The sequence below is a fragment of the Protopterus annectens genome, chromosome 13.part0, assembly GCF_019279795.1.
Source record: "Protopterus annectens isolate FY-2018-M chromosome 13.part0, PAN1.0, whole genome shotgun sequence".
Taxonomy (NCBI): domain Eukaryota; kingdom Metazoa; phylum Chordata; order Ceratodontiformes; family Protopteridae; genus Protopterus; species Protopterus annectens.
In genome coordinates, this window is record NC_056747.1 from 145,984,350 (window position 1) to 146,002,791 (window position 18,442).

An 18,442-nucleotide genomic window follows, 5' to 3' on the forward strand; every position below is an offset into this window, starting at 1 on the left:
CTGCCCACACCCCAACATGTCTCCTGAATATCCAATATCATCAACTCCTACTTTGATACTATTGCTAACATTACTACTACCTTTTCTTTACCTCTCCCAAATAAGTCTATTCCTACACCCTACTCTCCTCCTCCCTTGCAATACACTAACTCAGAATCTCCTCAATACTTCACCTCCCTTATATCACCCTTTTTCAAGTTCCAATACTCCCCACCAAACTGCACTCAACAATTTTCCCAGCCAGAATTTAATTTCTCTCCCATCCCTATCTCCATCAAAAAACTCCTCCGGAATTTAAAGCCCTGCTCAAATTCAGCCGATAGAATTCCTGTCATATTTCTTAAAATCACTGCTGATGCAGTGGCCTATCCCATCAGCATTCTTATTAACAGATCTATCCAAGAATCCTACGTCCACTGCCTCTGGAAAAAAGCAATCATCCTACCTCTTCATAAAGGTGGCCCATCAACCAATATCTCTAATTTTTGACCAAGTGCTATACTTTCCCCCATCTCTAAAATACTAGAAAAATGTATGCAAAAACAACTTGCACACTACCTTCTAAACAAAATTCTCTCCCAACACAGCATGGGTTCTGCCCATTTCACAGCACATCCACTGCACTAATTTCCTTCTTAGACATAGTCAACAAAGCCCGAGGTGCAGGACACAATGTATCAGCCCTTTTCCTGGGCCTTTCAAAAGCATTCAATACCATCCCTCACTATATCCTTCTCTCCCAAGTCACTTAATTGTTTCAAAAGCTCTCTCTCCAACAGAGAGCATGCTGTTAAATGGCAGAATTCTATTTTCCCATACCTTCACAACCCCACAGGTGTTACTCCAAGACTCTGTTATAGGCCCTCTTCTGTTTAACACATTTATCAACAACCTCCACCAATCTATCACACATGGCTCCCTAGTCCAGTATGCAGATGACTCCACTATAGTCTGCTCTGTTCCTACCATACATATATTACAAACTACCCAAGCAGCATTTTCCACTGTGGAAACCTGGATTCACAAAAATGACATTTCCTTTAAACACCAAAAAAACTAAAACAAACTAAAGATCTTTATTCCCAAGAGAAATACACCTATCAATAAAGCTGACTTCAATATATTCTCTCTTAACTCTACCAAAATTGAGCTAGTAACCCATACTAAATTATTAGGGGTTATAATTGATAAAAACCTTAAATTCGATCTTCACATCCGAAATACTATAAGACGCACAAAAACTCGGATTACTTCGCAGACATAAGTAAGTTCTTCTGCCTACCAACCAAACAAGTATTACCTCTATCTTACCTGTTTACTCTCTCTAACCTACGGTGTGCCATTACTAACCAACCTGCAGTCTTCCTTGAACACAAAACTAGAAACTTACTATAACATTCCTAAATTTGCTACAAACAGTCACAATTCTACTCATCACTGTATTGCCCTAAAATACAAAGACACCCCCCCCACTACCTACCTATTACTCTTTCAGCTCACAACTACACATAAATGTATTCATAAACCACAAGAAGGCCCTGGCCTTAGCCCCCTACCTACCCTTTACAACTCCATTAGGTGATCTAAACACCATCATCATCTTCAAGTTTATAAACCCAAATTACCTGCAGGCGAGTTATTATACTCTTGGGATATTGAAAGAATATGGAATAACCTACCTACATTTATCCGCGTACAACAAAGCCCAACTAACTTCACAACTGCACTGTACAATCATCGCCTCTCTAATTGGTCATGAAACTGTTCAATTGCTTCCTCTGCCATTACTTAATTCTACAAACCAAACCTAAATCTGTTCTTATCCAATTCTTGCAAACTTTTATCTACTTAATTCTTCCTCTTGTTCTCTCTCCAGACTCTCAAACTACTTTTCCCCCTCTTCTATCCCTTCTTCCACTTTCTGGTATTCTACTCTGTACTATGAATATTTTAATCCTGCTGTTAGTAAAAAGTTTTATCAGTTTTAACAAATTTCTGTACACTTTTGATAATTTATTTTATGTAATTCTCTCGATCTTTGAAACTGAATATTTTTCTGAAACTTTATGTAAGGCCTTCTCTGTTGCATTGTAGCTTTTCTCCTTGGACCTATTTTGGCCCAGTGGACTTTCTCCATACACAAATGCCAATAAATAAAAACAAATAAATCCACTCTGTACACATACCAACTTATAACTCTTCTATGAGGCAGCAAGTTACTATTTGTTTTGTTTTCAAGATTTGTATATTCAATAACATTATGAACCTGCGCCCTTGTAATCTTTTCTAACTCTTATCATACATTCCTATATTTATACACAGTATGTGATACTTTTCTGTATATTTTCCACTGCTGTTATTCTGATATTCTGTTAATTTTTCTTGTTGGAGCTTTTCTCCCTGGGCTTCTGGCCCAGTCGGACACTACCCGGTAAACAGATGCAAATAAATAAATAAATTTTGATACAGGAAGCAATAAGGAAGAGCTTTTCTAAAGGTTTATTTCTTCTCCCATACCTGTACAAAAGCATCAAAGGGATAGTTGTGCAATCTGTATCTGTCAAAGACGGCTCAGGCAGCACAAAAGGAAGTGCAATTTCTCTGGCAGAGACCGGGAAAACCACACCACTTACCATGCTTGAGGGGAGGGGAACAGCTACTTTCTGGCAATGAGAGATGACCAGTGTGGTCTGCCCATTACATGTTCCCCTTCCATGAGCTAAGCATCAATGAGGAAACAGTAGGGCATAAGTTAAAAAAACAGATCTCACGCACCATCGTGAATGACTGTCAGAAGGATGGTCCAGTTGATCCACGGCCTGGTGATGCAGAAACAAATGGGCCAAATGGCCAGGAGAGGGAAGATAAGCCAACAGTGGGGCACAGACAGGAAAAAAGAATGTATTCTGTGAGTGGTCTAAGCCTTTCAAAAGCTGTGCCCCACCCTTGCAAATAGATGCACAGATCCAGGACATCCAGGCAGAGGCAGACAGGTACTTTCTCATCATTCTTTTACCTTCCTAGATGGATTCTCCAGCATATGGGTCACTAATTAATCTTGGGTTATCTGGGTATGAAGAACATGCACATATGCACAATGAATAAGCATCACTTCACCAGTACTAGGGGGAAAAACACATACATACATCAGACGTGACACAAATACTACAGAAATACAATGTTTTTGACATGCTTTTGAATTCTTTAGTTTAATACACAACTGAGGATCACTATTCCAATATGTTACTTCTAAACTTGGTTACGTATCCTGCTTTTACTATTTACTGTGCAGTAACATTATGCTATCTGCATCTGAATCAAAATACTAGCATTGGTGTTCAGGCATTTGATTTTACAAAGTAAAAACTTCTCTCTCTCACCTTGTCCTTTAGAAGGTACACTTGAAGGTGCGAAAGGATCACTGCTCCCAAAAGGGTCAGACTAAGAATTGGGGGGAAAAAATAAAATCAGTACAACATTCTTGTACTACTCTTAGAGACAGAAATACTTGCATCAATAAAAACTGATGTTATAAATATTATATGACTGCAACTTCAAAATATGTCTGTTTAGGACACATTAATAACACCATCATGTGATTAAATCTTTTATAAATCTGAATTTAAGGATTTTGAACTTTAAGAAAACCAATCAGAAAAAACAGATAAATGGCACTGAAAATCACTGGAAACGGGTAGTATACAGAGATACTATAATGGCTTATCATTTTATCAAACAAACTTTCTAAATGCTGTTCTGAGATATGTTAAAGGCAAACCAAGCTTAATTATGTTTGTACCTACTATAGATCCTTCAAAGTTAATCATTCAGGAGGGATGTCCAAGTCTACCACTGTTCCACAGAATCAATAGAGACAAAAAGACTGCCAGTATAAAGAGTAAGAATCATCATTCCTTCTGCACTTTCACACAAAATGGATAGAAAGAAAGAGGATACTCCCTTCTAATACACTCTTAAAAGAAAAGGTAGCTATCTGAAGAAAAAGGGCAAATCTGCTACTCAGGGGACTTCAGGATAGTTCCTACTCTGACTGACTGATTCATTTTAAGGATATGGAATTGCAGAAGGTGCAACATAAGTAATCTACCCTATTCTGGCTGTTATTAGCAAGGCAGGCTTCTCAAGAAAAAGCAATAAGATGCATGCTCGTAAGGAGACAGAAATGTGGCTTTATAGAAAACTTTTAAGGATCTCATGCCCAAATTCTACCTTACTGTGAGACTGAATAAAGCAAAAAGTCTGGAAAAAGCCTAAGAAATGTTTATAACATCACAACTAACAGAAAGAAACACTCCTAAGACGAGTCACAGAAGCTGTGACTTCAACAGCTGAACACGCCTTTTAGTGGGCCATGGAAGCGGCTTTCCTCCCAGAGTATAATACCTAGTAACACACTAATGCTAATCTGTTTATGAACAGCATTTCCATCAGCAATGGATGGAAGAAACCAGTTTGCATGCAAAGAAGTATGACAAAAGAGGTATTTAACTTCAGTTCATCCTTAACCCTATTCAAAAGAAATCTTGATCACTGGATGGGAAATTGAAAATTTCGACCCCGGTCTAGTCCCAGTGCCCTGATAGACAGAGGTCGATAGCAAGTAAATTAATCCTCAACTAATGCCCCCCACACACACACACACACACATATGACCCTTAGCTATCTCTTTACTAATAATACCTTACCAGATAGGTTTCCAAGGAACTTTGGGAAAAAAATGGGTGAGGATGCATGGCTATTTTTGTAAAACCCTGGTGATGGTTAACCAGTATGAACCTATACAATGGCTTAAATTAGCAATGCATCATCGGTTAGATGCATTAACTCTTTTACTCCTTTATTTTCTGCACAAGCAGGAAAAGAAGATATTTTTTCTTTGAGGAGTTCCATGGTATGTTGCTGGTATTTAAACATGTGGAACTGACAATTTAATGCTCTAATAGCCAGAGTAGCAGAGGTGTATACTTTTTACGCCGTCTGTCTAATGCTCGGGAATCCCTATCTGACAGGGTGGGATTCTTAGCTGAAGTTGCTTTGATTCCTTTAGGTCCTTGAGAAATGACCTTGGGGTCAGCAGTATGATTTTTGAAAAGAAATTTGAGAGAGTCAGGGACTCCGTAATACCGGCCATGTTTCCTGGGAGCAGGAGGTAGGGTGTCAGGAGTCAGACTGGATTGCATAAAAACATCATCCACAACATCCAGGACAGGAGGAATGGCCAAAGGTCTGTGCTTTGGTAGATCTACGAATTCCCTGAGTCTCTTTTTTGAATGAGGGTGGTCCTGACATTCCCATTGGAAATGCTCCCTTAAAGTACATAGGGTTTCCCCAAATGAAAAATCCTCGGGTGGAGAGGCAAAAGGAATGGATTCCTCTACATCAGAATCCTCATAAGCAGAGGGGGACTGCATATCTTCATATTCACATGCATCAGAGTCATCGGACTCCTGTTCAGATAAAACTACTGGGGACAAGTCTCTTTCTTTTGGAAGGGGTAGCCTGGCTTCCCATAATAGGCATAATAAGGTCTTCCGCCATTTTAAGAATTGGAGACTGAGGCAAGGAAGCAGGTGCCTGAGCTTGGGTCATCAGTTTTTTGGGTGTGGCTAGTAACCTGGGCCTTAGAAACTCAGTAGTTTTAGAAAGAACTGAAGACACGAAAGAAGTCGTCGGTCTGTGTTGAGTATCGGTAGTGCGAAGTACTTCCTCAGCAGCCGTTGCCTGCTCAGCAGCTCTGGATCCATCCAAAGTAGAGACTTCCGAAGGATCCTTAGTTGAGGAAGAGTCTCGAGGCATACCGGACTCCGAAAGGGTCTCGGTAGCAGCCTGCAAATCCATAGAAGCAGGCATCAGGGGCTGCAAAAACGTCTCACTGAGGACTGGAGAACTGACGACTAGCTTAACGGAAGCATCGTCGGCAGTTTTGGACCAATGCGGTCGGTCTCTGTCTTTATCCTTACTTTTTTTGGAAGATTGATAGTCGGATGGCTTACCAAAGCCATATCGGACTTCGAGGACTGACAGTGAAAATATTTAGCTACAATAAGGGCCAGATGACGTATAGTTTTGGAGTTGAACAAAGCACAGAAGCGACAGTGGGGGACATCGTGGTCTAGGCCTAAACAGGTGATGCAGTAAGAATGGAAGTCTCGGTGTGGTATTTTCTTTCCACAGGTGAGACTATTGTTAACTTTTTCTGACATCGGTTAGAGCAAGAAAAAAGGATCCCACCAACAAGGTACTTAGCTTTAGAAGACTTAAACTTCAATTCGGAAATGAAAACTCAGGTAGCGGCAGACAGTACAGTTGTGTACACTTACCATAAATGTAGATGTTCGAGTGTATTCACTGTTGCAGTCATTACATCTGGGTAATCTGCTGGCAGGTTGCCCTCAGTCAGACTGATTAACAAAGTCGTGGGTCCTGCGTCAGTTGCTGTCCCTTCTTCCATGACATCAGGTCATCAGGGATATAAAACATCCATCTGACGCCATTACATCAGTTTTTCTTGCCCCAGATGTCAGGTGCCCCCTTAATGGGGAGCAAATAAAATTAAAAATACAAAAATCCAACCAAAAAGGCTTTTAAGCATAGTAAAAGAAAGTAGAGGTATAGCCAGAGAAAAGTAGGGGGCTGGAGGGAGGGTAACCAGGACTGCAACAGTGAATACACTCGAACATCTACATTTATGGTAAGTGTACACAACTGTACTATGTTCTTCATGTTTCACTGTTGCAGTCATTACATTTGGATAGATTCCCAAAGCTATGGCTGGGAGGAGGAGTTTATACAGCATTAGGGCCAGCTATAAGGCCCTGCAACACAGCAGTGGCAACGCCAGCTCTGGATTTAGAGAAAATTGGTAAATGATAATGCTTGGTGAAAGTATGTACATAACTCCAGGTAGAAGCTTCTAGAATATCCCTGGTAGGAACACCTCTGAGAAAGGCCGCAGAAGTAGATGCAGCCCTGGTGGAGTAAGATCTGATCCCCTGGGGATAGGTTTTCCATGGTGTTTACAGCAGAAATGAATGCAATGGCTTATCCATTTAGAAATGGTTTGTTTTGAAATAGCCTTCTCCTCTGCAGCAAATGCTAGCAGCAATTGTTCAGATTTTCTTAGAGTTTAGTCCTGTCCAAATAGAATCTAAATTGTCTGTGCACATCCAAGGAATGCAGAATCCGTTTCCCTTTGTTCTGTGGATTGGGAAAGAATGGACTGATTAAGAGCCACACTGGAAACCACCTTGGGCATGAAGGATGGATTGGTCCTGAGAGATACCCTGTCCGCATGAAAGATGATGAAAGGCTTCACTGCCATAAGGGCCTGTAATTCAGATATCCTTCTAGCTGAAGTGATTGCTAAAAGGAAGGCTGTTTTCCAAGAAAGCAATTTTAAGTCTGCAGTAGCAGCTGGCTCGAAAAGAGGTAGAGTGAGCTTTTCGATAACAAAGTTAAGGTCCCAGGCAGGGGGCTCTCTTGGGTGGTCTCAAGTTCTTTGCCTCTCTGAGATACTGCTTGAGCAGGGGATGAGAGAAGAGAGGTGGTTCTGTGTTATAGTGAGCTGAAATAGCTGAAGCGTGGATTTTAATATTGGAAAAAGACAGGCCCTTGTGAAGCATCTTGGTTAAGTATTGCAAAATCTGAGGTAAACTGGGCGCTGCTGTGCTCATCCCTAAAAATTGGTTCCAGGCACAGAATCTTTTCCATTTGTCAGCATAAGATTTTCTAGTACTAGGTCTTCTCGCCTCCAAGATGACATCCATCACAGGTTTGCTGAGGGATGATAAGGGTGAATTTAAGTGATTAGCCAGGCTGCAAGGTTCAATGTTGGAAGCTGAGGGTGCAGAATTTGGTTCTCCTGCTGAGACAGCAAGGAAGGGGTCTGAGGCAGGTGCCATGGAGATGTTTGTGACACACTGCACAGGAGTGGGTACCAGTGTTGGCATGGCCAGTCTGGAGCAACCAAAATCCTTTTTGGTTTGTCCTGTTTGACTTTTAGCAGAACTTTGGAGAGCAGAGGCAGAGGAGGAAAGGCGTAGACTGATAGGTTTTTCCAGCTGAAGGACAGAGCATTCACTTTCCAGGCTTCTTTGTGGGGAGTCCTTGTGCAAAACTAGCTCTGGGGGGAGGCAAATAGATCTGTCTGGGCTCCCCCATTTGATTGCCAACGTGTTGAAAATCTGTGGTTCCAGTTTCCACTCATGTGGGTCCATGAGATTTCTGCTTAGTCCATCTGTCAGTGTATTCAATTTTCCTGGCAGGAATCGAGCTTGCAAGTGCACTTGGTAGCTCAAGGTTGTGTTCCACAATGCCATGGCTAGTCTGCAGAGGAAGTAAGAATGTGTACCCCCCTGCTTGTTTATGTACAACATAACCATGGTGTTGTCAGTCTTTGCCATTAGTTGTCCTGGAAGAAAGTAGTCCTTGAAGGCTGTCGGAGCATTCTGTACAGCTAACATTTCTTTTTGATTGATATGTAGGTGCATTTGATTTGGGTTCCATTTGCCCTGAATGCACTTTCCTGCGAGGTGAGCCCCCATGCATAGTCTGATGCATCTGTAGTTAGGCTTTGAGCGGCAGGGGGTAGTGTGAATAGCAGTCCCTTGTTTTGGTGGCAGGCCTCTGCCCACCATAGGAATTCCAGGCATAGGCAAGGTATAATAGGAATCACTGTTTCCAAGCTGTGAAAATGTTGACTCCATAGACTTTTTAAGTACCACTGTACTTTCCTCATATGCAGTCTTGCATATGGAATTAGAAGAATGGAAGAGGCCATGAACCCGAAGGCTTGCAGTATTTGTCTTTCAGATAGAGTTTTTGTGGCCACTTGTTTGAAGTAAGTTACAAATTGAATTTGCTTCTCTGGTGTGAGGAAAGCCATCTGGGCAGTTGTATTCAAGCTTGCACCCAGTTATGTAATCTGTTGGGAGGGTACCAGTTGTGATTTCTTTTTGTTTATGGTGTACCCCAGACAAGTTAGAACCCTTTTTACAAATGCCAGATGATTTAGAAGTATGCCCTGGTTTTCTGCCTGAATTAGTAATCATCCAGGTATGGATATATTTGAATATTTCTTTGCCTGCAAAATCCAATAACTGGAGCCAGGCTCTTTGTGAATAACCAGGGTGCAGTAGACAAGCTAAAGGGCATTGCAAAGAACTAATAATGCAAGTAGCCTGCTTTGAAGTGTAGGTATCTTCTGCAAGATTCCCTGATTGGGATGTGCAGGTATGCTTCTTTTAAATCTAGAGTTGCCAACCAGGCATCTTTGCCTAGCATAGGAAGTAACTGGTGAAGAGTCAGCATCTTGAATTTTGGAATGACCAGAAAGGTGTTTAGAGTAGACAGGTCCAGAATTGGACACCATGATCTGTCTTTTCTGGGTACCAGAAAAAGCCTGGAATAGAAACCTTGTCCCTTTTCCTCTTCTGGTACTGGTTGAACAGCCCCCATGTTTAAGAGGGAACATACTTGTTTTTGAGCCTCTGACCACTGATTTGGGGGCAGGTCTGGCCAACCGTTTGGTGTTGGCAACGTGTGGAAATGAAATCTGTATCCCAGGGACACTATATTTAAAATACATTTGTCCTGGGTTATGAGTTCCCAGTTCTTTGCATGAAGAGCAATCTTTCCCCCCAAAGGGGCGGCTAAAAGGCAAGTGCTTGATCATTTTAAAAGGAAGTCATTGAAACTGTTTACCATAGGGGGGTGTCTTGTTATTTCCAGATTTGGAAGTGGAGGCCCCCCCACTGCTTAGTTCCGAGAGTCCCCTGGGACTGAAACCTGGTGCTTTTGGTGTGTCTGGGTTTGGCTTCAGAGGACCTGGAAGGAGCTGGAAACACCAGTTGTTAGTAGGCCAGTGCCTACTAAATCTTGGAGGTTGCACTTGTAAGAAATCTTTAACAGTTTGCATAGATTTTAGCTTGATTTTCCATCTTTTTTAGAACTTCTTAAGCCTTATTGCCAAACAAGCGGTCCTGATTTGAAGGAGCATCCAACAATTTCGCTTTAACATGATCAGGCAAAGATTGCTCTTTAAGTCAAGCATGCCTTCTAAGCACAGACCCAGTAACAGCAGCCCTGCAGGAGGACTCTAAAGTATCAAAAACCACATTGCAAAGTATGTTTTCTAACTTGTTCAGCAGAATGCAATAAATCTTGTAAATCTTTATTTTCCACACAGTCAGGAATCATCATCATTTTCTGTTTAAGCAGTCCAATAATTTGCTGTTGATATTTTAACATATGAAACTGGCCTGACTGCAAAGGTTGCACAAGTATAAACCTTCTTACCCAATCTATCCAGCGCCCTGGAGTCTCTATTAGAAGGGGTATGATTTTTAGCAGTAGAAGCCTTAATGCCCTTGGGCCCCTGAGAAATGATTTCTGGATCTGCAACAGGATTTTTGAAAAGGAACTTGTGGGACTCAGGAACCCTGTAGTACCAGTCAGGTTTACTAGGAGCTGGAGGCAGGGAATCAGGGGCCATACTGGATTACGAAAACACATCAACAATGTCTAGTACAGGAGGTATAGCCAAAGGCCTATGCTGAGGTAGAAGAAGGAAATCCCTAAGCTTCTTTTTTGAATCAGAAAATTCCTGACTTTCCCAGTGGAAATGCTCCCTTAAGGTATGTAAAGTTTCCCCAAAAGAAAAATCCTCAGGAGGGAAGCAGAGGGAATGGAATCCTCTGCATCAGAATCCTCATAAGTAGGTATGGACAAATCCAGGTCATTAGAAGAGTCAGAAGAAACAGAAATCTGATCAGAAGATTCATAATCAAGCTCAGCCCTAGGCCTAGGCCTCTTGGGGTGGGGTGGGGGGGGGGGGTTTGACTACCCCTGATTAGAGTAATTAGATCTTCAGCCATTTTGATCATTTGTTTTTAGGCATAGGGGCCTGAACATGTGGCCTGGGCGTCGGTTTTTTAGACATAGATCGAGATTTAGGCCTTAATAATGAAGGTGGAGTCAGTTTAATATGCAAGTCTGTAGGCCTGAATACACCCTCAGAAGCCTTTGCCTGCACTGCGGCTCCGGACCCATCCAAGATAGAGACAGCCGTGGGTTCCATAGGTGAAGCATCTCACGGCATAACAGACTCCAAATGGGTGTCAGTAGAGGCCGGCGAATCAGAAGTAGTGGGTATCAGGGGCTGTGAAAGCGCCTGAGTACTGGCGACTGGCTTAGGAGAAGCGTCGGCAGTTTTGGACTTCGGCAGCCTGTCTCTGTCTTTATCTTTGTGTTTTTTCGGAATCCCAGTAGTCGGATGGCTAACCGACATTTCTGGATAACTAAACCGAGAACCGAAATACTTGGAGGCAAAAATGTACTGACGACGGATAGTGCGCTGATTAAATAAAGCACAAAACTGACAGCAAGGTACATCGTGGTCAGGGCCTAGGCAAGGAATACAGTACGAATGAAAATCTTTGTGAGGTATTTGCTTTCCACAAGTAATGCAATTATTAACTTTTATTGACATTGGTAAGGAGCAAGAAAAAGTTTCCCCAATGGGGTACGTAGTTTTAAGTTGAAGACTTTGGTTCTGAGACTCGAAAACGAAAATTTCAGGAGTCGGCCGACCGGCACTTGCGAACTGCTTCTGCTTTGGGCACCGCATGGCAAGAAAGACTGATGTAATGGCATCGGATGCATGTTTTATACCCCTGATGACCTGACGTCATGGAAGAAAGGACAGCAACCGACGCAGGACCCGAGACTTTGTTAATCAGGCCGACTGAGGGCAACCTGCCAGCAGATTACCCAAATGTAATGACTGCAACAGTGAAACACGAAGAACACCAGCACTCATGTGAACTGCTTCTGCTTCGGGCTCCTTGGCAAGAAAGACCAATGTAATGGCGTCGGCTGCCTGATTTTACATCACTGACAACCTGATGTCAGTCCTGGAGCGACAGCAACTGACGCAGAAATACTAAGCCTCTGGTATTCGGGCCGACTGAGGGCTACCCCTGGACGGATAACACAAATGTGATGACTGCAACAGTAAAACACGAAGAACATCTAGGTCATTTTCTGCAACTTCAAGAGACTATTTACTTACGTTTTTACTAAACTAAGTTTTTTGACTTGTAATTGCTTATAAAGGATAACAATTTGTACTTGTTAGTCTACAGCTCTATAAATTACATGCAGAAGAAAAAAAAATACACCTTTTATAAATCCCAAGGTGCACAAAAAAATCAGTAAATATAGTACACTTTCAGAAAAAATAGCACCACCAACAACTCTGTGCCTAAACAAATTGTAGAGGTCTGACTATGTAGATAAATATGCAAACAAATTTGTTTAGTTGAATATGAAGATGAAAATTCAATAAACCTGGGTCTGCAATACAAAACACCAAGTTTAACAGATTAATGAACTGTTATGCATCTCCACCTATCCCATGGTAGTGGATCAGTATGTTCCACCAAGGTGAGAATGAGTAACTGGGCATTTCACACAGGTAGGACCTGGATCAGGTACAGCTGAAGTAAACCAGGATCAGTACCCTTGAAGGCAATTTTGAAGTTAAATGGAAGCCACTGCAAAGAATGTAGAGCCAACACTACATTAGAAAAACATGTCACCCTTCATGAGCACACTGACTACATTCTGAATTAAATACAACCACAGCACATCACTTACAGGCAACCCAGGAACATGGTGGTGTGATGATCAAATTATGACTTAACAAGGGCATGAACAACAATGCTAAGATTATGGTCAGGTTATGCGCGCCTGATCCTAGATATGTTCTTTAGACAGCAAGGAAGGAAGAACTAACTACAGCAGCTACCAAAGTCCTTAAGGGAAAGTCTGTAGTCAAATAGAAGTTCAAGTACAAACCACATTCCACATAAGATAGAGTTGGTCTGTCTACCCCAATCTAAGACTCAACATGAAAAGTGATGCCACACTGAAGAGATGTCTGAGCAGTCAGAACCTCAACAGGTTCAGTCATAACCAGCTGACAGCAGAGCTGGTCAAAGCATCAATTTAGCATGCCTCCACAACACTAATAGTCCTAATGAGGGGTCAAACAAACCGCAGAGATGATTACAATTAATACAGTTGTGATAATTCATACCAGGTCTATATACAACACCTGCTGAAAGACAGCGCATGGACAACTAACAATAGGGTTCTAAGCAAAGAACTCTGGTGTACAACAAACTACAAGGATAAATGTTCTGATAAACTAGTATCAAAAATCAAAATCACACAGCGTTTTGTGGAAACTCAAACCAGGCCGACAGATTCAGTACCTTGAAAAACACGCAAAAATAAACCTGCCAGCCTGGTTTGAGTTTCCATAAATAATTGTGTGAAATTTTAGTTGTTTGTGTGACATTTAATTGCAGTATCAAAAATCTCCTTCTGGGAGCTGCCTTTTATAAGGAAGAGAGCCATGATAGAAACAGTACCAAGTTAACACATGTTCCACAAACAGTGTAGTAGGACTTGTGATTCAAAGAACAAAATACCTTTACCACTTGCTTTTAGTTGGAGATAAGTAAATTGCAGGTGATGCAATTAAACATTAGAGGTTTGAACATGCCGAGTGAAATCTACAAGATACAATGTAATAACACTTAAAGGGATATTAACAAGTAGGTCATTGAAAACAAATTTTGCTGGAAATCGTCACAAGTGAATAGCTATAAAAAAGTAGTTGCCTTCTTAGCAGCTTTACCATCTCAGCAGATTTAGTACTTTAATGCATTAAATGTAACTGTACAATTTAGTTTCTTTAAGGGTAACCAGTGCACCTTTTTAAAACAAAAAGTTAACTTTTATCTTTCCTGAAAGCAAATAAGCGGTTTCTCACATATGGAAAGGGAACAGAGAATACATGAACAGACAGCAATCTGTGTTAAGTGGGAACACAGGCTTTAATATGTGCTTAAGAAGGGTCAACCTTAACTTGGAGCAACCAACTGGTGGGGAAAAAGTTATGTACTCACCATAGTGTTCCATCTATGTTGTCCATTTTCATTCTTCCTCAATTTATGGGTTTGGATCCGATCCCTTGTATCTGACTCGGCCATTGCAAAAGTCTGTGGCAACCGAAAACCTTCAAACTACTCCCTTCCCTACAATGCACCAACTCCAATTACCATAAATCTTGTTTGCTTGTTAATAACAGCAGAAAAACATACTGCCGTTACACAGAGAGGAGACTATATCTGGAGCTATCTTCCAAGGAAATGGCATACTTAAAAACACTCATTCTTCCAAGAGACTACAGGGCAGGGGTACAGTGGGAGGGGACTTGAGGAAGAATGAAAATGGATAACACAGAGAGAACGTTATGGTGAGTACATTAACTTCTTTATCTGAAGTTGACAATTTTCATTCTGTCCTCAACTTATGGGACAGAGTCCCCAGCTACCTAAATCCCCAGGTGGACTCAAGGAAGGATATTCCTGAGCACCACTGAACAAAATGATATTCTGCCCCTGGAGGCCATATCCAATTTGTAATGAGTAACAAGGGGAGCAGCCCAAGTTGCTGCCACACAAACTTAATTTTTTCAATTTTCTAAGTTTATAAGATCAGTATTCAAAATGTGTTCCTTTTTTGGGAGTGCATTCCCCCATTAATGGCCTAGTCCAGGTTTTTTGTGCTAAGATGTTGAGAGCTATGGTGAGAAGTGAGAACTGAATTCACTAAATGATAGCCATTTAAATTTCAGTCTTTCTGACTTTCAGGAAACTGCTTATTTGACAAGGGTATGTTGCTTTGACTGTAGTGCACAGGGGTTCCTGGGTTCAAGACTTGGCAGTGAAATGCATGCTGGTAACACATTTTATTCCATCAACTTTCCAAAGCTGTGCAAGATACCTATGGCTTACACTACTGTCATTCTCTCTCTCTCTCTCTCTCTATATATATATATATATATATATATATATATATATATGATGGAAAGTTTTGTCATTACTGGTTCATGCATTTTGTTTCATTGCCAACTGGAAAAATGTTCAAACAATACATTTAAAATGCTCTCTAACTTAAGTCTAACAAGTGTGCTGTATTATACAAGGAATATAATTTAATAAAGTCAGGAAGGTGTATCAAAGAATGCATGTATGTTTCTTGTTTTGTGTGCAAGGGGCCTATGATTTGAAAACAGCCCAAAGGTAATCTTTATCCACCACTGGCCAGATGTATTTTCTATGGATGTGGTGTGGGTTTCAATGCTGTTTCAATGAATGTGAGTTTCAAGGGCAGAAAAGTTTTAATGCCAAGTCTATTTTCATTGAGAGACATTATTGCTTTGTTTAGCAGATCTCTATTAGCGTTTGCACATTGTGCTATAAAATGTAAAAATAAAATCCAAATAATCATTGTAGAAGTAAAGCAGTATGCACACATTAGTGTTTATGGTAAATGGGGAGAAAGAGCCAAGTTATGGGACATTGGAATGGCTGCAGGGGAACTTTGGTGCCATATTTTGGTTGTCTGTTCTTCAGTTTACGTTTGAAAGTTGGTATCTCACAATTCCATTGGAGTGGGTGGGGTTACGTAATCATGCATTCAAATTTTACATTAATCAGCATACAGATAACTATTTTCCATGAGCCTTGTCCAGATTTTTGATGTTTCCAGGTTGAGAGGTATGGGGGTGGGGGGGGTTTGACTAATTTGCTGCAGTACCAGATTAAGGTTCCATGGAGGAGTAGGGTCCCTAAAAGGAGACTTGAGTGGAAGAGTACTTCACAAAAGGTTTTGCACAGTCTATGGGAGGCAACAGGAGTACCTTCAAATCTTATGTGAAAATGTGATATTGCCGCTAGCTGGCTCCTCACTGTGGAGGACCCAAGTAAGGCTAAATATTCAAGGACACTATGAAAAGGGATCAACATTATTTTGGCAGGCCCAGAAAGAAAATCTTCTCCATTTACTGGAGTAGAATTTACATATAGATGATTTATGGGAAGATAAAAGTATCTAACAGACTGGAGAGGACAGCATAGGTTGCCTGGCTATTAATGGAATTGGAGAAGTCAGGCAGTTAACTTGAGGTTCAATATGTCTGGATGGATCATGCCTGTTGGGATGAGACAGGAGGTCTAGAGTCGGATCCAGAATCAATGGTGGATGGATTAAGTGAGTCCAAAAGAAGAGGAACCAAATCTGTTGATGCCAAAAAGCTGCAATGAGGATAACTTTCATCTTCAACATGGCAGTTTTCTGCAGGAATTTGAAAATTAGTGGGATTGGTGGGTACGCATAAAGCAGGATCATGAAGTAAAGTGTTCCTTGGTGACCCCCCTGTGGGGGAATCAGGGCAAAGTAATAGTTGTTTAGGGGAGAAGCAAAAAAATTACAGCAAGGCTGGCCCCACTGACAAAAAAATCATTTCCGCCACATTGGCATTCGTAAGGTAGAAGAATGCATCTGCTCATTTTGTCTGCTATCACACTGGACTTCCCCGGAATGTGCGTTGGGATTAGAGAACGGTTGGATGAGATCGTCCACTGCCACACTCTGTGCGCTATCCAACACAAGGGATAAGGTTTGGTCCCTCCTTGTATGCTGATGTACCAAACTACTGACACGTTGTCCATTTGAACTGCAATCACCCCAGAGGAGTGTCACCCCAGAGGGGAGCGCATCTTGAAAGGCCTGCAATGTTAAAAAGCACTTCTCTCATGTCTATAATATTGACATGCAAACTGACCTCTTTGGGGGACCAAGTGTCTTGGACCATCTTCCCCAGGTAATGCCCCCCCACCCCAACTGGGAAGCATCTGTGGTCACTATGGCCTTGGGCTGAGGGGGGAATGAACAGACCCAGCCTTGTAGAACCTTTTCTGATTGAATCCACTATCTGGGATCTCTCTTGCAAATTTGTGTATACATATCAGGGTTGATATAAGTTGATAAAGTATTGACCATTGTGTGGCTAGCATCCAATGTAGAAACCTCATGTAGAACCTGGCTAATGGCACTAGAGTTATTGCCACTGCCACTGATGCTACAGCCTGAAGAAGCAAGAGGGCAGAAAGTTTGGTACTGCAGATTATTTTCCTGACCTGTGTTCTTAAGGTCTGAACACAGAGGAGGCAATGAAACTATTACTGACTTTGTGCTGAACACTGCTCCTAAAACTCCAACTTCTAAGTAGGTTTGAAATGAGACTTTTCATAGTTTATGGTTATCCCAGGATAAGAGCATGTCTAAAGAACCTGACTTCTTGCCTCTGTTACTTGATGCCTGGTTGGGGTGGTAATGAGCCAGTGAACTATATATGGATACACCTGGAATCCTTGCAGTCTCAACTGAGCTGCTACAACTGCCAAACATTTCGTGAACACCCTGTGGGCTGTGGTGAGTCCAAAGGGCAGAACTCTGAATTGGTAATTACTGGCTCCCAGCTGGAAGTGTAAGTACCTTCTGGACTGCCTGTTCATCTTTATGTGATAGTATGCATCCTGAAGGTCTAACAAGAACATCCAATCATCCTTTCCCAGAAATTTGACAAAGGACTGAACCATGACCATCCAAAACCTGGCGCATCTAACTGATTTGCTCAAGTTGCTGAGATCCAAGATTGGTCTCAGGTCCCATATCTTCTTTGGCACTTAAAAGAATCTTCAGTAAGTTCCGGATTCCATCTGGTCTGGTGGGACCTCTTGGATGACTTTTTTTCTAGCAGCTTTTGTACCTGAAGTGCTACTTGTTCCCAATGACTGGGTGGAAAATCAGGGATTTTTCTTGAGACTGAAGGTGAAAGGAAAAAGGGTATTATATAACCTATGGAAATGATCCACTGGACCCATGTATCTGTTACCTCTAGCCAGGCTCTCTTATACAGGGATAAATGACTCCCCGATTGCCTCCAGATGGGGACAATTGGGCCTCTTTTTAGGAGCGCTGAAAGGGTCTAACAAAAAAGAATCTCTGGACTCTTGGTTTTACAGGCCACCTCTGCCAGAAGGGCAGCGTCCACTATTGGAGTTCCCCCCCTCTGCCCCTGGGGAACATCCTCCACATGTGTCCTGGAAAGGACCCTGGAAATTTTTGAATCACATTTTTCCAGTATATCTGATTCCTGGGGAAGGATCTTTGAGGCGTAGAAAAACGTACACCCAAGGCATACAGGGTCTTTCCATCCTTTTCACACCCAGATAAAGTGCCTTTAACGTTTGGGCTAAACAAGGACATTCTGTCAAAGGAAGCATTGACGAAGACTTGAAGGGCTCTGCAAAGTCACCTAAGCGCATCCAGGCGTGCCTCTTTATGGAATCACCAGAACCCACTGCCCTTGAGGTTCCTTTGGCCACTTGCGAAATTAGCCTCATGGAAGAATTGGAAATTAATTGCAGGGCAGCCAACTGAGAAGTGACAGATGCCTGTATCTCATCAGAAACAGATCCTGAAAGGCTATCAGAGAGCTCCT

General features: G+C 41.8%; 1 protein-coding gene across 2 annotated transcripts in view; it reads right to left on the reverse strand.

The window, feature by feature from the left end:
- Nucleotides 1–18,442, reverse strand: part of EPS15L1 (epidermal growth factor receptor pathway substrate 15 like 1) — a 3,892,050-nt gene that overhangs the window by 1,486,852 nt on the left and 2,386,756 nt on the right. For both annotated transcript variants that reach the window (XM_044090736.1, XM_044090735.1), the window contains one exon: nucleotides 3,381–3,441. In XM_044090736.1, the coding sequence (XP_043946671.1) occupies nucleotides 3,381–3,441 (61 nt within the window). The remainder of the gene's footprint in view (nucleotides 1–3,380; nucleotides 3,442–18,442) is intronic.